Here is a 26839-nt window from a genome sequence, read left to right as displayed (position 1 = left end):
GCCTGTTCCATTAGGTCACAGCGGAGGAGTAGGAGACGGGGGTGCAAGTGAGTGCACTGTGCAGCGCCTACCCCCAAGCCGCAGTCCTCCCAGATGTGTCTCACACAGGGAGGGGTGTGAGAGCTGCTGAGAGGGCGGGCATGGCACCCTGCTCTTCAGCGATTTCACTGGGTCTGTCACCACGAGTATTTTGTTCCTGAATAAACCAACTCTCCGTTGTGAGAGAGCACAGGATACCTTTCAACGGCATCTTGAGTATTCGAAGCTGAGGACAAAAGCTTCGGCTCCCCGGGCTGAAATGCCGGGTGTCTCACAACTCGGGGCCGCCGACAAACTGCCGGCTCTGCGCCTCTGACACCCCTCGGGTCAGTGCGGGAAGAGATCTCCTTAAAGCCGCACAGTTTTAGCTCGGGCGGGTGAGCGCATGAGGGCCCCGGGGCGCCTGCGGAGCCTCCCGCCGGCACAGGACCTCCGCGGCCGCTCCCGGGCGGCCCCGGCGCCCTCTGGCGCTGCCGGCGCGGCGGGACAGCCAGGCTGGGCCAGCCCTGCTCCGGCCTGCGGGGAGAGAGCGCCTCGGCCGCGCTCCGGCCGGGACACGGCCCCGGAGCCGCGGGCCCGCGCTCCCCGCCGCATGGAGGCCGCAGCGCCCTCACCGCGGGGAGGGGCCCCGCGCTGAGGGCCCGCCGTGTGCGTCACTGGGGCTCTCTGGAGAGGAACGAGCCCTACTTACAGGTTTATTTTTTTTTCCCCGAGACCCAGATTTCCTAAATCCCGATTCAGTTTAAAAATAGCTCTCAGAAGGATTTCAGCGCCCCCGCCCGTGCGTGCTCTGCGCCGGGGAGCATCCCTGGCGCGGCAGCACCGGCGCCGGGCACGGCAGCAGCCGGGGAAACTCGGGGAAAGTGCTGCTAAAGCACCGCGCCCCAAACCCTCCTGCTGCACCCCCGCACTGACCGCAATACGGCAGCGCCGGTGGGGAACAGCAGGCTTCGGATTTAATCCGAGAAGAAATTCGCACGCTGCACCCTGTGGCATTCAATGTCTGGAAATAGCTCCTCGATCTTAGAGAAGCTCTTTGTAGAGTTTTTACTGAAATTAATTGATCATGCTCAGTTTCATATCAATAGACATGCCTCTACTGATTTCGTACATTAACTAGTTTATGATCAAAATCTTATAAATAGAGTTATATTAGGAAAAGTCCCAAGAGCCCACGCAGGGTTACATGGCTGAAAGTACAGACAAGATTCTATCACTTTGACTAGAGTGCAAGACACTTAAAACTATTAAATCCCCAATATTCTGCAGGTCTGCAATGTGGGAGCATGCAATTTTGCTTAAAGAGCACCATCTTAAATTAAAAATGGATTGAGCAAAATCTCAAATACAGTCTTCCAGGTGCTTTCTGAAGTTACATCAGTATAATGTGGAAGGGCTGTGACAGTTGACCTTGGTTGAAGGCCAAAAGGATTTGTTCTTTCACTCATCATAGCGCAGAAAAAATTCTTAATGCTAAGAAGTGAGTTCATGTGATGATTATATATCACAGTAAAAACAAACAAACAAACCCTCCAAAATCCAAACAAACAAAGAAAACACGCACACAACCAGCAACCCCTCCAAACCCTGTAGTTAAAAAGACTGTAGTTAAAACAGAAAAAAAAGGATGAAAGTAGAAGGTGGAAGGAAGAAAACGAAGTAAAAACCTTCATAGTACATGTCTCTGTTCTTAAAATCCATCATCAGCACTCAGTACAACAAGAGACTGTTACCACCCTGGAGTTTCTCAAAAGACTCCCACAGAATTCAGCCAGAATTAATCTGATGGGTCAAGGTAATTTCAATATAGCTATTTAAACTTAATATCCTCTTTAAAGAGAAACCCAGGATTCTTCCAATTCTCTACGATGAATATAGTGCAGCTAGAAGTAAACTTTAAAATCAATGTGAAGTCCACAGTGCACCCTTCTGAGTTTCTGAGTTTTCTTCCATTTATTCTGTCTATCTAATATCTAAAATAAAGATATTATTGCCTAATGAAATTTATGCTGGGGCCGGGGGGACGCAGGGAGTTGGCAGGAGGAAGAGAAGCAGGAAAAAAATCTGTGGTGTCTGACTGAAGGAATTTTCTTAGGGTGGGGGAGGGTGACTGGGCAGAAATTTTGACCCTAGTCCTGCAATTGTATCCATCAAGCCTGACCTCTGTGCTACTGCAGTGCCTGCTGGGTTCAGCACAACTATGTGCTAAATTCAGGGCTCTGTACTTGTGGAACTACCTGGGGATTTGGGACCATCCAGTTTCCTGCTGTGGAGGGAGGATGAATTCACCTCTGTGTAAATTCCAGAAAAGGAGCAAGACACTTCCATAAAATAAACTTGCATTTATTTTTAGATCCTCTGTTCTCTCACTCAATCCCATAGAGATCATGCTGAACACAGCATGCCTCCCCTTCTCCAAATACACGTGCCTCCCCTTCTCCAACTACCTGCCAACACCAGGCCATCACTGCTGAAAAACAGTGTGTTCCAGATTTCTCTAATGAGAAAAACCTCTCACAAAGTTTGCAGTGAGTGTTCAGTAGCTGCTGCTGCAGTTGCTAATCCAGCTTTGAGTCTGTTTAAATGATGCATCCCAAATATGGCCTCTGTCAGTGTCTTGTCCATCACTGTGGAGGACAGCGGTTGTTTTGTGCTGCCCCCCCACCCCCCACCCCATGCTTTATTTCTTGGCAGCCTCTGAGTGCACAGGACAAGGAGGCAAGCACCTGCAGGTCCATGCAGCTGGACAATGTTCTGAATGCACATCTCCATCCAGAGCTGTCTCCTGGTTGCTAGAGGAGCTGCACAGAAACTCCAAGATTTCCTGCCAGCTACATCAGGTTAGTGTGCAACTGTCTGTGCTCAAATGCCAAGCTTCTCCAGCTCCCAGGAATGAGATCAATCACAGGTGGATGAAATCTGGCAAGAGCCGAGACGCTGCATCGACAAGTAAGAGAAAGTTGGTGCATTCCATAGTGGATGCCTGCTTTTAGCTGTGCTTTTCAGCCGGGAGACTGACCCACAGGCACACCAGCAGTGCACTGCCTGGTCACCTGGGACAGTGACCATTGCCCTCCGGGGCGTTTTGTGTGGCGCCCACTCCAGCAGGTGAGAGCTGAGATCAGCTTTTGATTTGAGGGAGATGAGAAAATCTAATGGGATCATCATAGGGAATACTGGCTTGTTGCACTTCTTGGCACATTTAAAAGCAGAACCTTAAATATATGTGGAAAAACAAAACAAAAATGTAGGGACTAGTAGCATCGTCATTGCTCTGGGGTTTTATAAGCTCCTGAGCTAAGCCTCTTCGGATCTTCATTCTGGATTGCAAACTTTCAGTGCTAATACACTTCATCTTTTGTTATATACAGCTGTAAATATATTTCACAGAATCACAGAATATTGTTAATTGGAAGGGACCTACAAGGATCGTCAAGTCCAAATCTTAAATGAATGGCCCATTTGGGGATCAAACCCACAGTCTGGGTATTCAGCAACGCCATTCTCTAGCCAAATGAGCTTATCTCAAATTGTGGTGGATTCAATGCATGGAACCAAGCTGAACTTGAGCAAGAAAGTTTACTACAGCCTACAGCTGCCTAGATACTCCAGGGGCAACCTGCAGCCTGGGTTGTGTGCCTAAGAATACATTCAAATAAGAAGGGACCTCAGAGGTGTTTCACCACAGCCCTCCCGCAGAGTGGGGTGTAGCAGCTGTGATTGTCGAAGTCCTTAACAGCGGCAGGATGACACATCTCTGTCGAGGCTTCAGAAAGATGCCATTTTCTTTAGTGATATTAACTTCATAGTTATTAGGACTCCTGGTGGGAGACTGTGCTTTGCTTCCCATCAGATGGGGAAGGGAGCTGAATTTGATGCATGCAGGATGTCTTAGAGATTTTATGTAAAAGTTGTCATAAGTCACTATTTGGTGACTGTTTTCTCTGTTTTCTCTGTTCTGAGATGCTGTGGTTCAAGCAAGATGGTCCAAAAAATGCCTACAGGACTGGATTGTGCGATAGGACTGGTTGTCCAGCTAAAGCAAGCTGACAAAGTCTAATCTGTAGATTGGACTTGTTAATGAGTAAGCTCTTCTAAAGAATCAGACAAAGTTAAGACATAAAATGCGCTTTCATGGATCAGACACTTGAGTACTTTTGAGGTTTCCCAAGCAATCAAGAATGAAAATACCTCAACAAAAAATCAAGTATTTTCTAAAGATGCTGAATGTCCAGGGGCAATCATGGTCTTCCACAAACATCTTGTGCATTCACAGTTCTCCCTGGTTTCAGCAAGTCTGAAAATCAAGCTTCTTGTTGGGGAATCCTAATAAGGATTTGGATCCTTGTGTTTAATACCTTTGCTATTAATAGTTTAGCCATTGAATAATTAATAGCTCTGCTATTAAGCTGCATTGCAAAGGGCTAACAAATTTTGACAGAGAAAAAGGAAAGGGTCAGTTAAATATCTTCAGTGGTACTGCGTATGAAAATCAAGAACTTGCTCACACTGTCTTATCACACAAGTGTTTAAAGAAGAGATTTTCTGTGATTCTTGCTAGCATCTCCTAGGATTGTCCATGTGATTTTATGAAGAAAAAGGGTATATTTCCTCATAACGTGGAGGTGACAAGTTATTACGGGCATAGTCTTCCAGCAGTCCTTCTGGTTCATCAGAACTGTCTTCTGGCCTGAAAAGAGGAAGAGGAGCAGATACAAAAAGAATTTACCAGAGCATTCACATAATTTCAGTGTTTCATCCTCCCAGCCTTATCTGGGAAAAGTACTCCCAGCTAATGAAGAAAATACCATGAGATGAAGTTTTACTGATATTCAGCTGTTTGCTGTGGTTTTTTCTTGAAATTTAGAAGTGTCAGGAGGTGACCTTTGTCTCCACCCTGCCCATGCCTGTCATTCATATTTGCTGAGAACAATAAGTTAATCAGCAGTTTTTGAAAAAGACTTTGATAAATGAACTAAGAGTGACTTGTGTTGCACAAAGGATATAATTATGAGTAATTCCTATAATTAGAATATTTTTCCTTGGAGCAAAGAACTATATAAAATAATTTTGTGTACAATTTGAGCAGCTCCATACTGCTGTGGAACATGACCAATATTGTTTCTGCCTCAAAACTAGGAAAAGAGGAAGAGCTGGAAGGTTGTTTCAGTGGGACAGCAGCATGTTGTGACCAGGTGTATTTAGGAGGGAGAGTATCTGGTACCAGACTGATTCTTGCATTGTTGCAGAAATGCTGTTTTTGTGCTGACTCATGTGTTGTGATTGTGTTTGAGTGGAAGCCTCTGGCTCTGCATGATGCCTTTTCCTGGTCTTAAAATTGGAGAGCCAGACACAGTTAAGGGACAAAGGGTTTTACCTCGGTATTTATCTTTATGGTGCACAGCTTCACCAAGGTGGGATGTGCTGCAATGCACCCCCACAACAGATGGTGTATACAATTTATAGACCTTAAAAATCAGCATATCTAGCAGGGGTGCCCCAATGGGAGGCCTGGATGAATAGTGTGATATTCCCCCATCTGTGGAATTCCCCCTGCATGGGCAAATCTCTAGTTTAAAGGATGTGTTCCAGAGAGGACCTTGGTTTCCCAAGACAGTGTAAGGTTTTCTGGCCTCCTGCCACCCCCATAAGGCCTTTAGGATGTTTGGTCTCCTGGCCTAACAGAATACTAGGGCTATGCTAAGTTATCAGACTTAAGGAATTACAGGCATGCATGCTAAGAATACGGAGGATATATAAAAGTTATATATAAAAACATATATATATATATATATATATATATATAAGGTATACTTTAAAAAAGGCAAAAAATCATCTTGGTATCATACACATAATAACCAAAAGGTGGCAAGATAAACATAAGAAAACCTCCACAAACAGGAACATATACATCTTAAAAAGTAACAAGAGGTTTAGTTCACCAAAAACCAAAAGGCATTCATAAGTGAATTAAATTGTATAAAAACACTTTGCAGGAAAAGTATGTTTCCTCACTCAAGAAAAATTCCTAACAAAGACAAAAAAAAAAAAAAAAGCCTGAGAAGGATAAAACCCTGGACTAGCTGCAGTTTCTTATGAAAACCCCACATTGTACCTATAATATTCAGAAGCCTGTGTCCAAACACACTAAGGCATTTCAGAAGATGTACCTCTGATTCCTGGAATTCTCTGCAGCATAAGCAGTGTAGCTCTCATCTCCAGTAAAAGCCAGGTTGTCCAGGGCGTAGGCAGGGCAGAAGTGAGGAGAGCCCGAGGTGAGAAGTGGCGAGGTGCTGGGGGGAGCAGCAGCGCAGCAGCGGGGCCCTGGGCGCAGGTGGCCGGGACTGACGGCAGCGCCTTCCTGGGACGGGTATGGCGGAGGGATGTACTGTACCACTGTGGCACCGTGGAAAGTTATAGGCTGGTTAATGCCAGTGAAGACAAAGGACTGTCCGCTTGCAGCCTGGTCAAGTTCCGACGTATTTTCCTCTCTTTCTTTACAGGGCTTGCACGTAAGCATGTTAAATTTACAAACAGCAATCAGAATAAAAGTCACCCCGACAGACAGCAGAATAGGCCCTAGTAACTGAGTCCACTCCAGGTGAGTAATGCCATCATATTTTATCCATCCCATCACAGTGAAAGTGATCCCCACCAGTCCCAAAAACACACCTGAAAAGAGCAGAGTGGTGCCAGCTTTATCCCCATCTGACACCAGGGCATCAGATCTGTTTGGTTGACAAGGAGTGACAGAAAAAACATTCAAGGAGAAATCTTCTACATTGTTGTTGTTTTGCTCCATTACTGACTATAATGTATCCTCTCCTTCAAGAGAAAGGGGGCTTGTAAAGGACTTGGCAGAGCATTTAAAGTCGAAGGGTTCAGGTTAGTTATACAAGAACTTTGTGTGTGTATGGTTAACAGAGTCCATCATGTGAAAGAATAAACTTTGCTTGAAAGAACAAAGGTCTGGGAAGTGAAGCCTGAAGCCATCACTAAAGATTTCTTGAATTACCACCATCACTTCCGAAATGGATTCACCCCTGCATGACTGCCTGTCTCCTTGTGTTTCTTCTTCTTTAATTTAGCACCCATGATACCGTGCTCATTCTGGAATGCAGAAAAAGCAAGCTGAAGCTATTGCAGCTTTTACTTGGCCCCAGCTAGCTGATGCATCCAACATATGGACAGCATATGTTTAGTCAACAGCAGTGAAGAGATCCTTGCTCTCCACTTCCTGCTTAATTTTCTGCAGGAAAATTCCACATGGGCATTGCTAGGAATGCTTTTCCATGCTCTCGGGCGTGACATTTATAGTCATGCCTGAACCTCTGTTGCAGCTCATTTTGCATTTCATGGTTTACAAAAATATCAAAGTATGCTTTCTGATATTTTTCTGGGGCAACCAGTAGGTGAGCAGGAGGGTAAGCGGTGAGTGCTGAGAAGCCTGGGAGAACTGTTGGCTGTGGGAGAAACATTATTTCAAGACAGCCAAAGCTTTCCACCAGGTTGAAGCAGTAAAATTACCCTATAATTTCCCCTTAATTCTGGACATATTTTGTTGTGGGTTTTAAGGTTTATAGAGAATAATGTCCAAACACCCTGAATAACACATCACTGCAGGAAAGAGAAAGAACCTCCTGTAACGCTAAACTTGACAGAGTGAGGAATCTTATCCTGTACTCACAGGTATCTAGGATACTTCTGCATATCATAATGAATTGTTCTGCTGAACTCATGTCTCATATATTAAACAGACAGATTATTGAATTTTGAAATTTTCTGTTTCCTAACAGTTTCAGACTAAAACAATTCCTATTGAAAGGTTCTGGTAGAATGTCTTTGTATAATTCCTTAAGGAGGAAAAATCTCCGACTACTCTGCCTGTTTTGACTAGCATGGCAGGGACACACACAGGACACTGATTACTGCTTGGGCAGTAGAACACATAATGTCATTTCCTGCTACCAGCAGCTGTGGGGAAGCAAGCTTATCCTGAAATTTGTAAAACTAAAAATAGCTCTAGAACTAGAAAATTTACTTTTTAGACTGTTTCTTCAAAGTCAGTAAAAGTGCCTTTAGTCTACTGTGCATTCACATGAGACTGCGTGACAAAAGCTCTTTCCTGGAAAGGGCTGTTCACAAAATTTGGCACTTTTAGAACTGATGCTGAATGCAATTGCAGATGTCGTTCTCATTTTTTAGTGCACAGACCTTGAGGAATATTAGTGCTGGATTCCTTAGAAAAAAAAGCTGTGAAGCTTCCAAATGCAGCATTATTACATCGCCCCTGTTACCCAGGGTGTCAACAAATTTTCTGACAAATACACTCAAGATCAGCCTTTACCACAACACTAAGTCTGGTCAGGATTCTCTGCACCTCTTGAGCAAAGAGATCAGTCTTGCAATGCAGTGGTTTTGTATGATGACAACTAAACTAGAAAGTGCTGAAATACTACATAAACTGTCCTTGCACTGGCAATTATAGCCGAAGTCTAAATCACCTTTAACCTTACATTTGTTAAACTTAATGGAATGAATTGTTACTGCTCTTTACAAGTCAGGTTTTTCCATACTATGAATCATCCTTGCCACTGCTGAATCTTTCAGGCTTTCCAACATCCTTTTAAAAGCAGCACTATATTATAATAGCTCTCCAGCTAATAGTTTATACAGATGTAGTGTCACCTTGCTCCTTTCATTCATTCAAGAACTCTGCAACTGCTATTTGCAATGGGATTGTACTGGAGCACTTCCTCAATCCCACAGAGTGATCCTTAGATCCTGTCTGGAATCAGAATTTTCCAATTTGGGTGTTGTGTCATCCCACAGCCGTCTCTTTTCCTCTGGTCTAGGACATGACTTCATGCTTTGAGCAAGTGCACAGTAGAGCTGGAGGACACAGGGTTCTTTTTTTCCTTCCAAACCTATATGCCACTTGAACTTTTAAAATAGGATGGAAAACATTCTCTATTTGCTGTGCTGGGATCTACAAAATTACTCCTTTCCCTGTAAACTGTTCCCCCTCTGTAAGACAGCTTCCTCTATGCATCCCCATATTCCTCCAATTATTTTCACAGAGAGTGGTAACGCTGCAATCAGGCAGCTGTCAAGGTCTTAACAGATTACTGGATCACACTGAGTTTTTTAGGACCAGTGCTTTTCTTTGCAAATAAGTGTGTGTTTCTGGGGACTCACTTAAAAGTGTCAATTTACCAAATGCATCCCTTTTACCTGGTATGACTCCTAAGCAAAAGAGTTTTGTGAAACCAAGGAAAATTGGTTCGAGTGAGGTTTTTTAGAATGAGTGCTGCTTTCAGATCTCAATACAGTTCTGTTCTCATCTGCTTCAGACCTTACCCAAGAACACAAGCATTGCTTTGCTTTCTGTTCTTCCACCTAATTTTTTATTACCAGGGGAAGTAGTAATAGAAAATATTGCCTGCAGTGCTTGCTGCTGGAAGCAGGTGCTCTGCACCCCCTCAGTTCTCTAACCTGTTTGATAAGTCACCCTAGTGAACACTGACAGGCTACCTCTTAACCCTTTTTTCTTCTCTTTATGTTACCTATTTTACACAGTTGTTCACATTATCAGCCTCTTGTAGGAAGGTTTTATTTTCTTACACGCCAGTTATATAAGCAGGGACTTAGTCAAAGAACATGCAAAAGAAGCTGCACAACACAGGGTATTGCACATCGATTAGCTTTAAAATAAGTAAGTACAAATTATCAGTCCATAATTTAGGGAGATTAAGGAGTCAGTGGTTTGAGTTAGTGGGATTTTTCCTAGAGAAAGGTAACTGCAGATGGTGTCTTAAGTGGAAAACAATTACACATGAAGAACCACTGTGAGTGGGCCTTTCACCCCTGTACTACTGCACTGCCAGCCTCAAAGCACAAATAAATTGTGAGGAGCCGGTTCAGGCAGCTGTCCACAACTGCATTTACCAGCAAAGTGGCTTTATATGCTCCCAAAAATGTTGTCTTGTGAGCAGGCACACCAAAATGAAGGTTTTTCCATGCCTAATTGTTGAGGTGCATGCATGTGTGATAGAGGGAAGAGCACTGAAATCTGGCATGTTCAGGGTAGAATGTGGAGGTATTGGCACTACAAGTCATGACTCTGAAGAGATAGGATGGAAAAGGGATAAATGAATACAGCAACACAAACCACAAAGGGCAAAGATGGGGTGGGTGCAATCACTCCCTTGCAATATCAAGTGCTGCTATCACAAAAACATAGCAATATTGCAAAGACCTGTGCAATCTCAGTTTTTCAGATGAGTTAACTGTTGATTTTTTTAGCTGCTGTTGATGTAGGAAGAAAGACTTTTCCTAGAGAAAAGGTATTCATTTATATTTTTGTGAATCTCTCATATGCAAAGGATTGCAGTGCTGCCGTTAGAAGCAGAGCAGTGTCAGTGCAGGCAGCAAGGAAGAAAGACCTTCACTTAGAGAGGGCAAGCAACCCTTACCTCCCACTTTGCCTGTTTAAGTAAGTGTGAATCAGTAACCAACTTGATTTACTCACTAGCATTTCTATGTCAAACATTTAAGCTAACCTTAGAGTAGAAAGGAGGTTATAGCACCATTAGTGGGACAGTAAAGTATCTCACTTCCTCAATAAAAATGCTATTCTGTATTATTTTAAGCTACTTTTATAGTTTTACAAGGTGTTGCTTCCTTTCTAATACAGACATTTCACTCCTACTCCTCACATCAAAAATTCCTCCCTCTACTGCCGTTCACCCAGTGGTAGCCTTCAGTGGTGAGGGCAGACTTGCTAGCCTTTTACTCACATTTTCTGACCTTGCTGCAACAGTTTTCAACAGCACAGTCGCCAAATACTGTGGCACTGGCCATGTTAACCACTTCAGTGCTAAGCACTTCATGGAGGGGCACCCTGCACATCCATTGAGTTTTCATGTAATGATTTTTCTAAGTAAAAAATAGAAGACGCTAATACAGTGGTAAACAGATCTATTTCCTAAGCATCTTCTCAAAATCACAGAGAGATAAATTCTGTTTTCAATCCTTGTTTTGAGAGGTAACACCTTCTCAGGATGCTGAGAGACTGCTTTTTTAGAAATGAAGTTATCCACACTGAAGACTCTGCAGTAGATGAAGAAAATACAATAACCTTGAAGGAAAACAAGATTGTGTTTCTGTTACAGAGAACTCTGATGAATCAACATATTCTGCTTGATTTGTCTGGTCTCTTTGGTACATCTTGGGAACAACCGACTGAACAAATTGAAGGCAGCAGAAAAGGTTGATACTTTTTCACTTTACTACCAAATGCAACTGATTATTTTTTTTAAGATGGTGAAATATTTCCAGATTTGTGAAAACATGTTTTGATACTTAGCCTTCTCAGAAAATGAGTGTTCTGGATAAAGAACAGGATAAAGCTAACATGGGCTTTGTTGCATGGGATTTTTCCAGTAAAATATCCCAGCTTCTGTTCTTATTATATGATAGAAGGATAATTTGAGAGAGAAACAGGCTCCTTAGACACATGCAAAGCTATGTAGGCATGAATCATACACGGCAGTGGGCCCCACTGTTTAAACAACAGGAGCAAAAGCTTAAAAAATAATCACAAAGATGGCAAACTATAGCTTGTATTGCAGATTGCATATAAGGACAAACATCCTTGAAAAACTCACTAGGTAAAAAATGTTTGAGAGAAGAGAGAACAAAATGCCGACTGGCGTTTGTGGATTCCCTTTCTTCATACAGACATTTCTAATGGCTGAGTCATGCCAGTTTAATCAGCTCCTACATACTAAATCCCCCTCTGTGCCGTGTTTGCTCATTACTCTGCATGCATAAGCCCCTCAGCTCTACTGCTGGCTAAATATACTTCCCTCACTGGCTGGTTTGTTTTTGTGTGGCTGCACAAAGAGCTGTCCTGGCATAACTGAGGGAGTGACACAGAACTGGAAATAAATGGCAAATGCAGGAGCTCCTGAACATCTCTCTAAAGCGGTCAGCAGGTGAGAGGCATGCTCATAGCAAGATGACAAAAAGGTGATCACCTTTCCCTAGGCACAGGAGGGAATTTAAGTTCTTAATTCATAGTCTAGCATCCCGTTACACTCAAGTTCTCTGAAATTCAGCATAGTATATGACAAGTGGAGATGTAACTGGGGTCCCAAGGCACACAGCTGTTCAGAGACTCAGCTGAACACTTCAGAGATCACTCTTACAAAAAGTTTTAATGCTGGCAAATACACCAGGCTGAACCAAGCCCAAAGCCCTGCCACTTTTCTGAGCACAGAATCCAATTTCTTTTTCTCAAACAGCATTCATAGCAAGTTGTAAGATGTCAAAGATAGCAGCAACTCAGTTCTTCCTACTTATCTTTACCTACTACAAGCTAATCCTTCAGTTTGGGAACAGGTGCAAACAAACACAAAATAACATTAGAACCTCCACCCTGAAGGCAGGCCACTACTACTACCCTAGGGGGGCAGCAGGATGGAAGAGCTAAGAGGGTTGTACTTCTGAAGGGTCTGTCAAGTGTTATGTCAGTTAAAAACATTTGTTGCATGGGTTTCCATGAAACTGCCTCTCCCGCATCTGCTGGTAAGTAATGTCTGCACCTCAAAGATAGCATTGCTTTGTGGCACTCACTCTCACACAATAAGCACTCCTTGTATAATCAATGAATAATGATATAAAACAGAATAATCCCCCTGAAACCAGGGGTTACCACAGTTAAACTGTTAGCCTATTATCTATCCTCAGGGCTGCCTTTGGGCTCTTAACTGCAGCTAAAACTGATTTTCCGAGGGATTATACTTACATAAGGACCAGAGATAGCCTAAATATGGAGTGTTTGTTACCAGGCAGACCAAAAGGTAACCATTGAAGCTCTTCATAGCATCATGGCGTCTTCATAGCAACCTTAACATCCCTACATGTGAATGCTCCTCGAGTACTTGTAAAGGCCATAACTCTGCAAACAAGTCATGAAAAAATAGAAATAAAAACACTTCCAAATTATTTCTTTCTTTGAAGCTCCAAACAGATTTAATTAAAATAATAAAAAAAGTTGGTTTCTACTTAGTGGCTTCATTATAAAAAGAACAGCTATAAATAGAAACTGAAGCTGTAACAGAACAAGATGAGAATTTAATGTTCTTGCAGTGAACTCCCTTCAGAGTACTTTAGCAGAGGCCCAGGCTTCTCTAGTATTTCTTGAAATCCAAGTTCATTGTTTATTCTTCCTGATGAAAAATTAGACACAGACAACATTATTGCTTTTATTACAAAATGTAAATAAATTCAAAAATTGTAAATCTCTGTGTACATTTTATTAAAAATTAAGTGAACTGTCAGTCCTTTAGAAGCTGGTGTCAGATGTGGCTAAGGAAACAGATGAAAAAGATAAGGAAGAAGATGGTGAATATTCATTATTCGTTATTGATGCTTTCTCTTCATATTTTGGTGGTGGTTCAGAAGAAAGGCATGGCATTGGTAAAATATCTGAAGGTGAGCTGCTTCCAGAAATTGTATATACGGATTCAGAGTCTCTAACAGCAACTGTTCTTTCATCATCACCAAGCTGTGCTCTATAAAACACAAAACTATGTGTTAGCATAATTCATTTATCTACAGTGAGTGAAATTTGACTTGATTTATATAAACATGCACACACTTCCTAAAAACCCCTGAAGCAAAGAACTTGCATAAGGATTAAGATTTCATTCTATGGGCTACATTATGACTCTTCATATGAAAAGTCTATAATTTCAGAGGGGAAGGGCAAAACAAGCTCCCTTCTAACCTTTCAGATCACCAGTCACAGCCTGGCTTATGGGTATTAGCTGCTTTTGGCCGTGCTGTTTCACAATCTTACTAAATCTTCTGTTCCCTAGCTCTTAATGTATCTTCCCTTTTGCAGTGTATCACATACACAGTCCCCTTCCTTTATGGAAGACAGTTGCTAGTCTCAGAACTGCATCCAAAAAAAAATCACCATCCCTAGCCTTTTGAGACCTCACATGAAAGGCAATCAAACTTTTATTAGGAATTCCAGCAATCCACGGCAGACTGAACATGACCATATTGCAAAGTTCCCAGTGACATGCAAGGCGAACAGCCAAGTACTCTGTCCTCCTCTAACAATCATAACTGTATCAAAATTGGTTGAACCCACATTGTTCTTGGTACTTTGCTCATCTCACCCTGGAGCTGGCCCTCAGCATATTGCTTCAGCTGCTTGCCAAGGAAAGGGAAGACCTGCTTGCTCCTCATGATACACTTCCAGAGCTCATACATCTGTATCCATATAAACACTGAGTGAGGAGCACAAATACAGAGCACAGTCACCTCATCTTCAACGCTGTTACTGGTCTGTGAGGGTTTTCATAGGAGAGGGAAATAGTACAAGACAAGTGCTGAGGTGCTACGCAACAGATTGCAGGAAAAATGCAAGCAGTTCTGGGATGAGACCATGACTCAGCTTACTAACAGCTCTCATCCAGCACCGGCTGCAGCACTGTGTTTGCTGACAGAACACTGAGCAATGGATTGAAGAGGCAAATCACCTTTGTCCAGTAGTCACCAACATGTGAAATGTGTATCCCCTGCCATATCTGGGATCTTCAACCATGGCATTGTTATGAACAATGAGGCCATTGCTCCTCTTCCATGAAAGTGCTCAGGAAGCAAATTGCATGAGTCAAGATGCCCTAGCTGCCAACAAGTGCTGAGCCATCAGAGAGCAGGATTGAGGCAGTATCACACTCAGAGGTGGTATCAGCTCAGCAGGTCTCTGTGAGGATGCTAGTAAGCATGGAAGGGCACCAGCTAGAGCATCTCCATCAGAAAACCCCACAGGGCAAGGTCAGACATTCTGGGCTCGGTACCCAAGCCTGAGGTGTTTTATCCATTCCACTAGATACTATCCCAAAAAACTGCTTCTTTGTGTACATATGTTCACAAGACAAAGAAATCCACACTAGCATTAAACCACATCCACATGATGTTCCAACAAGATGGTGACTCCACCGCTTCTCCTGAGCAGCCTGTTCCAATGCTTTACAAGCCTTTCTGCAAAAAAACCCCTTTCCTAATAGCTAAGATAAACCTTTCCTGGCACATCGTAAGGGCATTTCCTCTTGTCCAGCCACTTGTTATCTAGCAAAAGAGGCCAATCCCCATCTTGCCACAACCCACTTTCCAGCAACAGAAGAGAATAATAAGGTCAAGCCTCCTTTTCTCCAGACTGAAAAACTCCAGCTCCCTCAGCAACTCCTCACATGACTTGTGCTTCAGATCCTTCACCAGCTGTGCTGATCTTCTTCTGTCATATTCCAGAACTCTTTCTCACTAAGAAAGACCCAAAACTGAACCACAGAATCACAAAATAGCCTATAGGTTAGAAGGGATGTTGTAGATCATCTATTTCCAACCTCCCATGCCTTGGGCAGGGACATCTTTCACTGGACCAGGTTGCTCAGAACTCCATCTAATCTGGCATTAAATACTTCTAGAGATGGGACATCCACAACTTCCCTGGGCAACTTGTTCCAGTGTCTAACCACTGTTACAGTAATGAAATTCTTCCTAGTATCTGCTGTAAAATTTCTTTCAGTTTGAAATCAATCCCCCTTGTCCCATCACTATATGCTCTTGTAAAAAAAATACACCCCTCTCCTTCTTGTAGGGTCCCTTCAGGTAGTGGAAGGTTGCAATTAGTTCACCCTGAAGCCTTCCCTTTTATAGGCTGAACAAACCTGATTCTCCTAGCCTTTCCTCACAGGAGAAGTGCTGCAGACCTCTGTCATCTTGGTGACCTCTTCTGGACTCCCTCCAGCAGGTCCCTGTCCTTGCTGTGCTGTGCCCCCAGAGCTGATGCAGCCCTGCAGGTGGGGTCTCAGCAGAGCAGAGCAGAGGGGCAGAATCCCCTCCCTGCCCTGCTGCCCACCCTGCTCTGGATGCAGCCCAGGACACGTGTGGCTCTCTGGGCTGGCAGTGCCCGTGGCTGGGGCATGTCCAGCCTCTCAGCCACCAGCACCCCCAATTCCTTCTGGGCAGGGCTGCTGGGATCTGTTCATGCCCAGCCTGTGCTGGTACCAGGCCTGCTCTGACCCACAGGCAGCACCTTGCACTTGGTCTTGTTAAAATACATACGTCACCATGGATCTAGCTCTCCGTCTTGTCCAGGTCCCCCTGGATAGCATCCCATACTTCAAATCTGACAACTACACCACTCAGCTTGGTGTCATTTGCAAATCCATTCGTATATGTCATTAATAAGATATCTAATAACACTAGTCCCATTATGGACCCCTGAGGGACACAACTTCTCACTGAAGTCCACTGGGTCTCTGACCACCTGCCTCTGGATGTGACTGTCAAACCAATTCCACTGAACAGTCCACCCACTGAGTCCATCTCTCTCCAGTCAAGAGAGAAGGATGTTGTGGGGGACTGTGCCAAAGGCTTTACACTAAAATAAAGATAAATGACACCTGTAACCTTCTCTTGTCCACTGATGCCATCACCCCATTGTAGAGGGCCACTGGCTTGATCAGGCAGGATCTGCCCTTGGTGCAGTTGTGTTGTCTGTCCTGAATCACCTCCCTGTCCTGCATGTGCACAGCTCTAGGGGCATCTGTTCTGTGATATTCCCAGGCAGGGGTGGGGCTGGCGGGTCAGTGTTTCTCAGTACTCCTCCTTTCTACCCTTCTTAAAGGTGGGTACAATATTTTTTCCCTTTTTCCAGTCACCTGGGACTTGTCCTGACTGCAGCGACTTTTCAAATATCAGGGAGAGTGGCTTGGCAACTACATATGACTGACATCTACTGACAATTCCCTCAGGACTCTGGGATGTAGATCATCGGGTCCCACAGACTTATGTACATTCCAATTCCTCAGATAGCCATGATCCTGATCTTCTCTTACAGTAGGAGAGACTTTGTCCCCTCAGTCCCTATCCTGCTGTCCATCCTCCCCCCTGAATGGGAGGAGAGGTTGCCATTCAAGACAGAGGTAAAAAAGTTGTTGAGTACATTGGCCTTCTCATCCACTTTCATCACTTTTCCAGCATTGTTTAATTGGGAGATATCCTTTCTTTGACCTTCTTTTTCTGGTTACTGTACCTGTAGAAGCCTTTCCCATTATTCTTTGTGTCCCTTGCCAGGTTCAGTTCCAGTTTTGTTGTCTTGGCCTTTCTCATGGCCTCCCTACACAGCTGTGCTTCATCTCTAAACTCTTCCTAGGTCACCTGTCCTGGTTTGTTTCCCTTAACTTTGACCAGCAAATTCCTACTGAGCCATGCCGGTCTCTTGCCCCCCTTGGCTGATTTCTTGCTCCTGAGGATTGCCAGCTCTCATGCTGTGTGCAAGAGTTCCTGAAAGATCTGCCAGCTCTTTTCTACTCCCTTGTTCCTAAGGGCAGTCTGTCAGGGGATCCCACTGACTAGGTTCCCAAAGGCCTGGAAGTCTGCTTTCCTAAAGTTCAGGAGCTGAACTTTTACTCCTTAGCCAAGCCCTATCCTTCAGGGCTGCACACTCCACCAGCGCGTGATCCCTGCAGCCCAGGCTGCCTCCAGTCCTGGTGTCCAGTTAGCTCACTTGCACTGGTGACCAACAGATCCCGTACCACATTCCCTCTGGCTGTCACCTGCCCCAGGAAGGTGTCCTCCACGCATTCCAGGAGTCTCCTGGATTGCCACAGCCCTCCAAGCTACTTTCCCAACAGCTGCTGGGGTGGCTGAGTTCCCCTGCAGGCCACCACCCTCGGGCACAAGGCCTCCCGTGCTGGAGCAGGAAGGTGTGGTCCATGGGCTCCCCTTGGTCAGGTGGCTGTAGCAGAGCCCAGCCAAAGGCTCCCTTTGCTGCCTCAGTCTCTGACTCCTACCCACAGCTTTCTACCTGCTCATGAGTATTCTTCAGGGACAGCTCTTCACATTCAATCCACCTCTTGCTGTAAAGAGCAATCCCTCTACTTCTTTTCCTCTCTCTTCTGAACAGCCTTGCAGCTATTAAAAGTCACACTCCAGAAACAGGATTCATCCCCCAAAGTTTCAGGAATGACAACAAAGTCATAGTCTTCCAGCAGCATGGTGGTTTACAGTTGCTTCAGTTTGCTGCCCATACTGTGTGCATTGGTGTAAAGGCACTTTAGCTGAGATGCTGGCCATGTTGACTTCCTAGAGGAACATCCCTTAGTTCCTTTGAGACAGCTCTCAGTGTTTTCCTCCTGGCTTTTGTTACCTTAGAAGCCCTTGCCTCAACTGCGGAAGACTGCAAGCATGCTTCAGTGTGGCCAGCACACTCCAGATTCAGAAGCAAAGGACCACTGCAAGCATCTTGTTCTTCTAATCTTTGCCTCCCATCCCACAGTTTGCCAGGAACAAGCAAACTGTCCCCCTGCCCTTGAACAGAGGATTTAGATGCCCTGGTCCCACTGGCCACACTACTGTTGATACGGATGCAATTGGCTGCCTTGACCACTTGGGCACACTGATGGCTCATGCTGTTGACCACCATTCCCAAGTCCTTCTCTGCCAACTCTCCCCACACTCATCACCAAGAGCAGTGGTGGTGCTTCCAACTATTACCAAACCAGTTATATTTCTGTAAAATTTGGTTGGAAAATTCTTTTAATATGTTAATTGTACTATCCCTATGTTCATGGTTAATGCTTAGTTTTGACCCATACAAACAGTGCTTAGTACAAATACAGACACTATTGTGGGTCTTGTGTTATTTCCCTACATCTCTGACTAGTAAGTCTTATTCCAGTTAATGGTGACTAGTATGTAGTAGCTGATATCTTAGTTTTGAGAAAAAGGATTGTATGTCAGAGCAAAGAACAGTAAGAGAAGTACATTATGACCTGATGACTGATTTGAGACACTCTCAAAGAGAAAAGATTCATCAGAAGATCTGGAAGCATATCCAAATATATATATTCAGGAAATGTATTAGTTTCAGGAATATAACTAGGTCTGTTAGGTTACTGAGCAAACATGATGTGTGGAGAACTACCCATGCCTCCAGCACTGCTAATAAACTAATGCTGGCTTTGTAACCTAACAAATTGGTCGGAGAGTTTATTTCCCAGTTTCCAGTGACACAATGTTGCACACACAGTCTTGTGAATTAAAGTCATTAAATGATAGTCCCACATAATTTACAGCTGAAACCCAGGCTGATGTAAGACCATTCTAAAGATATTAATTCAAGTCATTTCTGAATCATTAATGGCGTGAAAATAAGTTAGGGACTCTAGATATGTGACACCTGGCTCTGACTTCTAGTATGTGGCCCTTGCAGTGACATCTTTTACCCTCAAGTTACCAGCGTAGTGGTGGCAACCCAGCGGGGAAAAATAACCCTGCAAGTTCCTGTGGCACAGACAACTCTTTGATAAGTTGGCAGCTCCTGTTCCTCGAGTCTGGTGGTGTCAATATCAGGCAATTCTGTTATAATCCACATATGTAAGGAATGCCTGCAAGGGTCAGGTACAACATCTTTAAATGAAACTAGCTTTGCAGCCTCCCTCATCTGCATGCTGGAGCCTTCTGTGATATCAAGGAATCCCTTAATCTCAACACATGGCCACAGCAGGAAGAAGGTAAGCAGCATCCCAAGGCCTCACTTCCTCAAGGCAGCGATAAGGGACATGGGAGAACTGAACACATTGGCAGACAAAGCAATGTCCCCAGGGTCTGTGGGTATGTGTCATAAAATACTTGCAGCTCTGTTTCCACAGAGGCTCCTAAAATCTGGCAATATGCATATCACATCACTACCACACTGCTGTCAATGGCATCCCCTCTTGGACAATCTGTGGAAGAAATCTACTGTGGGGCATTGATTTAAGAACTTCAGAAGTTCTTTCCAGTCATAATAATAATAATTTAATCCTCATAAAGGACACCCTGCAGTTTGTAGCTCCCCTAGTATACAACAGTATTTAAATGCCAATTCAAGTAAATTATCTGAAGTAAGTTGAGTTATGCACTAGAAAACTTTGTCATGCCTAGTAGTTAATTCACAGTGGTTATATAAGAACAGATTCTTGGATACCTAAAGAATTCTTGGATACCTCAGATTCCTAAAGTCAGAGATGAATAGTCTTACCCATCAGGGAAGAGAGAGTGGTATGGTGGTGGATCTACACTTGTAGGCAAAACACTCGGCATAAGACAGTGAGTCACAGTTGGTGACACAGGGTCAGCAAAATAAGGAGGTGGTGGGGATGGGAATACCATCACAGCATCACCTAGGGGAAAGAACACCATTTACTACCTCTGAAGAACTGAGCACCTCTGGTTATATTAACAGCATCCTATAACTTTCACTTGCCTAGCTTTTAAGACAAATTATCCCACATACAGAATTGATACATTTTAGTCTGTTGGAGTAGGTTGGAGGTACATTCTAAATAATCCCAAAATAAGATACATTCTAAATGTAAAAATAAAGATGCAGCATATTTGTAACTGAAGGATTTAATTTAGACAACATAGCTGACAAGGGGAAGTGTTTATCTAGCTAAAAAACACAAATATGGTTGGCTGTCTACAAGAAGCCAAAGTGCAAAGCACACAGTTATCATTGAAACATTTTAAGGATTGGAAAGTATTTTGTTTCCCTCCCAAAAATAAAATAAGTAATTCTAAATTTCTCCATAAGTACGGCAATGCTGTAACAGAAGACATTAATGGCTCTGAGAACTGATTTTGTGTGCTGTGACCGTTTCCTTACTAAGTTACTTGTAGCTCAAGGCATGCTAACCACAACTATTGATACACAGTTCGCTACATCAATATATTTTACAGCAAAAAAATTTCCACTCTTCAATTAAGAGTTTAAACTCATGATTATATCTCTTACTGACTGAGGATGTGGCCACAACTTAAAAAATACAGGACATTGGTTACGAATCAGAATCTTCTGTTTAAGGGGCCAGAGTTGAAGGCTAAAATAGATCTTAAATATAGTCACAGAAGTCTGATCTGCAGTGTCAATTACACAGTTTGAGAAGAGAATTTGGGTTCTCATTTGTGTCAGGTTATGTTGCTTTACACAGTCAGACCTTACTTTTTATGCCAAAGAGAAATTTTCTGCCTTTTTGAGAAAGGTAACTGAACTGACCATACAGAAAGCATATGAGACAAAGTAACATTATTCTATTTTGTCTATCCTGACATGGCAGAACTGACATGCTGAGAGCTCATACTAAGTAAGCAATAATAATAAATAAGTAATATCTAGCCATAAATTATTAGTGGAAAAAAACCCCCACCTAATTCTCAGTGTAAAGTTCCAACTCAGTTTTTTACTCACCTAATGTAACCTGAAAAGATTCAGGACCGTGAGGATGTTGTTCACTTTCACAGGATTCTTGGTTGAGATATAAGTTTTGCTTCTTTTTAACATGAGCTATCACAAAGAAAGACAACCCAATCAGCACAATCAAAGGTCCCAAGATTTGAAGTGGCAGGAATCCACAGCCCTGGAGGTCTGTGTCAGAAGTGCCAGTGTGGTTGAGCTGTATCATATGCCAGCCAGGGCTGCAACCAGGAACCCAAATGCCCATGATGCTAATTAACATTCCACTAGTTAAAAACAGGAATCCAAATATGAGAAACTGGGCAAACTGACAGTTCCCATGACAAAAAACAAGGCTGCACATCTGCTCATTCTGCAATTGTCTTTGACTTATATACATCCTGGCCCTTGATCGTGCCAGTACAACACAAACCAGTCCAGTTATAGGCAGCCCTGGCCCAGCAGCCTTTAGGACCTCATTACAGTGTCTGAAGCTTCCAGATGGACATGACTGGAGAACAAAGACTTAAAGAAGGAATCCAGCACAGAGCAACACAGCTCCAAAAACAAAAAGGAAAAAAATAAGTTTCCCGTGTTGTCCATTACTTCCTTCACCTCCTGGCGCAGGAACAGCCACTGGATACATTACAACGGAATCTCTTCAAGCAGATGAGTTGTTAGAAATAAATGGCAGCAAACTACAGCAGATCTGTGAACATGAAAATAAACAAACTGAAAGAAGAAAACAACCCAGCAAGATTAACTACATTATATTTCTTACTTTCAAATTTGCTACTCAGCCTTTATTGCGTATGCTCCTGTAATTTCTGTTTTGCAGTACCTCCACTATGGATTACAGGGCCTACTCAAGTTTGCTGTTAAATGCCAATGGAAAAACAGAACTTGCTTTACAATTCAACTTAAACATCTTGTAACTGCTATTGCACAGCTAAATTGTTTCTTTAGAGAAATAGTCTTATGATTAATAGGACCTTACTTTGAAAGGTTGAATATTTGAACAAGGACAAGTTAGCTTTCCCTGTAAAAAGAGAAAGCTACAGAAAATTTTTGTGCTGAACTGCAGAAAGTGACAGCTTGTGAGAGATACTATGTTAATTCAAATGAACAATTACTACTGGACTTTTTAACCAAGTAAATCTTCTATTACATACTTTCTCAGAGCATATAAATATTTCTTCTCTTTCCACAGGCAGTAAAGGCCTTTCTGCTTCTCTCTTTAAATGAGCTTCCTGTCCTACACTACTGCAAAAGCAAATACTGAGATGATTTTTGGCTCCGTTCTGAAATAACAAAACAAAAAACATTCTAAAGACCAGTTCAAGTCTCACGGATTTCACAGTTAAGAGTTGGTAAGCATAGTGCTCCTACATTTCCCTTCAACTCCCCCTACTTCTGAGAACTTTGTCTTTGCTCAAAAGATCTTTAAAATAAATTAATGAAGGTGACTCCCAGAAGACTTCTGAGCCCACAAGACTCTAGATTCAGCAGCAAAATAGAAGAAAACAGTTTTGAGGCCAATAAAAGCCCATATAGTCACATGGATACCCAATCAGCTGGATGTGGATTTACTGGGGCAAGGGAAGCCTGACTGAAAGTTAAGACAGCGTTCCAGTCAGTGGGCTCTAGTACAAAAACCCACCAAACTCCGCTGTTACTTTCAAGGAAATTTCTGCTACTTTGACACACTATGGAGCCAGAGGGACACTAGCCACCAGATGGTGACTAGCCACCGTGGGAATCTTGGCTAGCATCCATCAAAGGCCAACCTGAAATGCAGGAGAAGTTCAGACTATGGAAAATAACAAGTCTCATGGACCACAAGAAAGCTCTTCCCTACCAAGTGTAGGAAGCTCTTCCCTACCAAGTGTAGGAAGTACTTAGGCACTAAGCTTAGGCTGCAGTGTTCTGACACTGCCCTCTTCCCTTCATCAGCAGTTGCTGATGACTGCTGATAAGGGGAGGACAATGACAGACAGGCAGAAAGCAGACAGATACTGTTAAAAACAGAGCTGATATTTTTCAAACAGGTAACACATCACAGACCAGTTTCTGGATATTCACAGGAAGGTCTATCCCAGGGGCTGATATAGCTCAAAGCAGCAAAAGACAAAAGACAAAAAGATTTACAGATCTTTGACCATAGGAAGTCTATGGAGACCATCAGGGAGATGCAGGGCTCCAAAAGCTACCTAAAGCCATCCTGTCCCAGTTTCCTGAGGCTAGCCTAGGGCATTAAGCCAGACAATTTAACGGACAAGCAATTAAGCTCTACTCCATTTAGGAAAAGCAGCATTCCATGGCACACCCCTCCTCATGCACCAGCCCATCAGGCAGAGTCTATTATAACTCACTTAATCTTAGTCACAGTAAGATCTTCAGGAAGATGAGCTATGCCCCAAAAGCTGCCATGCATTCTGTCAGAGAGAGGCGCGATGCAGGGCAACCTCTCCATCACCTCTCCGTGATGGAGGAGCACCTGAACCTCCTCACCTGTGCCGTCCCAGCTGCACGCCAGCATCAGCCACCGGAGTACTGCACGCCAGAATAACTGCAGAGCCCTTCAGAGATATTCCATCCTCCCTCAGGGATGGCTGAAGCCGCAGAGGGGAAGCAGTGTGGGGAGCGGTGGGCTCTCCAGAGAGAAGACAGGACACTCACACCCCGGATAATTCTCACACACACACCGGTAACACTGAAAACACGGAATGGCGACGGCCGCGCGAAGACGCGCCGCGATCCCGCCCGCCCGCGGCGGCGGCCGGAGGACGAGCCGCCCGCCCGGGGTGCTCCCGATCCCGCGGGACCGGCCCAGGGCCGCCCGTTCTCTCTCTCCCTGCCTGCCTCCCTCCCGCCCCGCCATGGCAGCACAGCCGCAGGGACCCGCGGTAGAGAAAGCGCGTTCGGCGAAGGGCTCCCGGCGCCCGGCCCTTACCTCGCAGCGGAGCGAAGGACAGAGCAGCGCGGCAGGCGCCGGTATTTACGCACCTGCGGCCGGCGGCGCAGGACAGGGCCGGGCCAGGCCCAGCCGAGCCGCCCCGGGGAGGGCGGGCGCGGCAGCACCGCCCCCACCGTGCCCGGCGCCCCGCCCGGCCGAGGCCCGCGGCTCCCGGCGGCCCGGCCAGGCCCGGCCCGGGGCGGCTGCGTGCTGCCCGGCTCGGAGAGCGCCCGCAGTGTCGGTGTCCGTGTCGGTGTCGGTGCAGCTCGCAGGGCACGGCTGTGGCACGCAGCTCTGGAGTCGGGTTTACGTGGCCAAAGTCAAGTGCGCCCCTGAAATAGCCGCGGCTTCGAGGTGAGGCAGGCAAGCAGCTCCCTTCACGGTGCTGGTGCCGCGTTTCCCATTTCACAGAATCACAGAATATTCTGAGTTGAAAGGGACCCGTAAGAATCCTCGGGTGCACCTCTCCAGTGAATGGGCCATACATGGATAGAACCCGCAGCCTTGGCTAGAACCAGGCTCTGCTTCAGGAGCCTGTAGTAGTGCCTTAACAACATCTGCCTTACTCCACACACTTGGGCACTTGTTAGGCAAGCTAGAGACAGGCTGAGCCTAGATATGACAGATCTGCTTCAGTGGTGAGCCACTTTAGCTGGTGGAAATGAAAGAAAAGGCTTTCTTGCTAGGTACAGGCAGTGGAAGGAGGAAGAAGCTGGCTTTGGTAGCTGAGATGAGAGTTGTGACATGCAAGAAGCAGCTGTGTGAGTAGACAAGGAGCCAGGGAAGGAAGATCAAGATGGGCCATTTGTGAGTGCTGTAGCAGTGGCAGGACCAAGACAAAGTGACTGAAGTTTGCCCAGGTAGTTAGCATCAGCCTGGTAACCAGTGAGGTGTGGGTGAATCCGTTTGGGTTTATGTGAGTCTAAACAGGATGAGCCGGAACAGGGATGGAGTGATGCTGGGAAAAAAAATGGCAGGAGGAAAAGAGTGATTATAGTCCTGCTTGACAGAGAGATATTTTGGTTAGACAGTATGATTGGGTGAAAATTCTTTGTAGCTTTTCACAGGAAATCTGCATTTGGGTAGAGAGCAAGGAAAACTTGGAATTGAATTGATAACCAAAGAGTGTATGAAATTTTATGTTGGGTGTAGGAAGGAGCTTGTCAGGGGGTAGAAGGTTTTGAGGTTTCCAGAACTGTAAGCTCCAGAGTGTTAGTGACCCTTTGCCATCTCAACTGCTTTACGTCCTGACTCCATTGACTGCAGTTGCTTCAGTTGTATATCACTCACAGTACTGCTATGAAGGGTCTCATGGTAAGGAGTTTGGGAAGTAACAAAATAATAATAACAATAAATTCCTGTGTTCTATGATGAGGGAAATATTCCAGTAAAGAGTTTTTAAGAAGTCTGAAGACAACAAAAGAAAATGAGCTGTGCTTGTTTAAAAACACAAGCTGAAGATTAATTCTTGCCAAGCGTGACAGAGCATCAAAGGTAGAATCAGACTGTTTTATGAAGTCAGACAGCAGTGACATAAAGAGATTTAGTTATGTTTATATGTCAGTGTTCCAACACCTGATTCTGGTTCCAATGTTTTTTCAACATAGAGCTTAAATAATTAATAAAAACACTTATGTGGAGCACATTTCTGGATGAAGTATTTTGTCAGGCTAAGCTTTCTTCAGTTCTCTGATACTAGTAAATTATTGGACCACTGATGTGATATATATGTTCTTTTTTCCTGTTACATAAATAGTTTTTTATTTTATGTAAATACTTCTTATACCAAACTTAAAATGTCAAGAATTTCACTTAAAAAAAAAGTCAGTCGTAACAGTTAACAAACTTGTTTGCTAGCATCTACCTAAAAATTATTTCTGTCTACAAAGACTGTCATCAGCTTTTCCCCTCCATCCACCACTTGGATTTCTCACAGTCTTGAGCTTAAGGACTTGACCTCCATAATGACAGAAGCGTTTGAAATAATATAATTCTTCGGTTCTTTAGATTCTGACTCAGCCTGGTATAAGTTTTCAGTGCATTAAGTTGCTGTTGATTCCTGCCATGGGACTGCAATCATAAAAGTGTAATCTTGAGCCATATGCTGTGATTTAAGATTAGAATTTTTTCTTTAACCATAATTTTTAAACTTTTAAAATAGTAACTCTTGAGCTACAAATAATGCATATTTTAAGTCCACACTGTGATAGTATTTGGCAAAAACAGAGCCATATTGGTTTTTACCATACAGAAAGGTACTGAGTTTTTTATGTTGAGACTGAACATAGCTGTATGACAGTAGTTTTTGGATGTTAGTGCTAGTAGAGAAAGTATTTTTGCCTGGTATGGAAAGCAGTGCTAGAGCTATGAAAAAATGCAGTGCATTCACAGCTAGAGTAGGACAGAGAACCCAGAGCTACCAGAAAGTCACTGCTTTTGACATTATTTCTGGGGTTACAGTCAGTAACACTCATGAAGATATTGACAAGAAGGTTACCATTTGGGATGGTGAGCAGAGAAATATAACTGCTCATGATTTA

At 44.0% G+C, this 26839-nt stretch overlaps 2 protein-coding genes across 2 annotated transcripts; both read right to left on the bottom strand.

Annotated features, from left to right (window-relative positions):
• Positions 1 to 4626: 4626 nt before the first annotated feature.
• Positions 4627 to 7451, bottom strand: TMEM174 (transmembrane protein 174). Its single transcript, XM_058044010.1, has 2 exons — positions 6210 to 7451; positions 4627 to 4729 (listed from the first exon to the last, which is right to left on the bottom strand). Exons 1-2 carry the CDS (start codon positions 6839 to 6841, stop codon positions 4627 to 4629), a joined length of 735 nt encoding a protein of 244 aa, XP_057899993.1. The 5' UTR covers positions 6842 to 7451.
• Positions 7452 to 11202: 3751 nt separating this feature from the next.
• TMEM171 (transmembrane protein 171) lies at positions 11203 to 24383 on the bottom strand. Its single transcript, XM_058044489.1, has 4 exons — positions 24297 to 24383; positions 21359 to 22052; positions 20150 to 20291; positions 11203 to 13619 (listed from the first exon to the last, which is right to left on the bottom strand). Exons 2-4 carry the CDS (start codon positions 21741 to 21743, stop codon positions 13391 to 13393), a joined length of 756 nt encoding a protein of 251 aa, XP_057900472.1. The 5' UTR covers positions 21744 to 22052; positions 24297 to 24383; the 3' UTR covers positions 11203 to 13390.
• Between the last annotated feature and the right edge of the window lie 2456 nt (positions 24384 to 26839).

This window comes from Melospiza georgiana, chromosome Z, assembly GCF_028018845.1.
Source record: "Melospiza georgiana isolate bMelGeo1 chromosome Z, bMelGeo1.pri, whole genome shotgun sequence".
Classification (NCBI taxonomy): domain Eukaryota; kingdom Metazoa; phylum Chordata; class Aves; order Passeriformes; family Passerellidae; genus Melospiza; species Melospiza georgiana.
This window is presented reverse-complemented; position numbering and strand designations above follow the sequence as displayed.

What these genes read in the sequence shown, in the direction of transcription:
- TMEM174 (XM_058044010.1), bottom strand. Translation starts at nt 6,841, where the DNA reads ATGGAGCAAAACAACAACAATGTAGAAGATTTCTCCTTGAATGTTTTT. An exon ending in GAGAATTCCAGGAATCAGAG is followed by an intron (nt 4,730 to 6,209) that starts GTACATCTTCTG and finishes TCCTCTTTTCAG; the next exon opens with GCCAGAAGACAGTTCTGATG.
- TMEM171 (XM_058044489.1), bottom strand. Translation starts at nt 21,743, where the DNA reads ATGTATATAAGTCAAAGACAATTGCAGAATGAGCAGATGTGCAGCCTT. An exon ending in ATCTTTTCAGGTTACATTAG is followed by an intron (nt 20,292 to 21,358) that starts GTGAGTAAAAAA and finishes TCTTTCCCCTAG; the next exon opens with GTGATGCTGTGATGGTATTC. An exon ending in CACTCTCTCTTCCCTGATGG is followed by an intron (nt 13,620 to 20,149) that starts GTAAGACTATTC and finishes TGTGTTTTATAG; the next exon opens with AGCACAGCTTGGTGATGATG.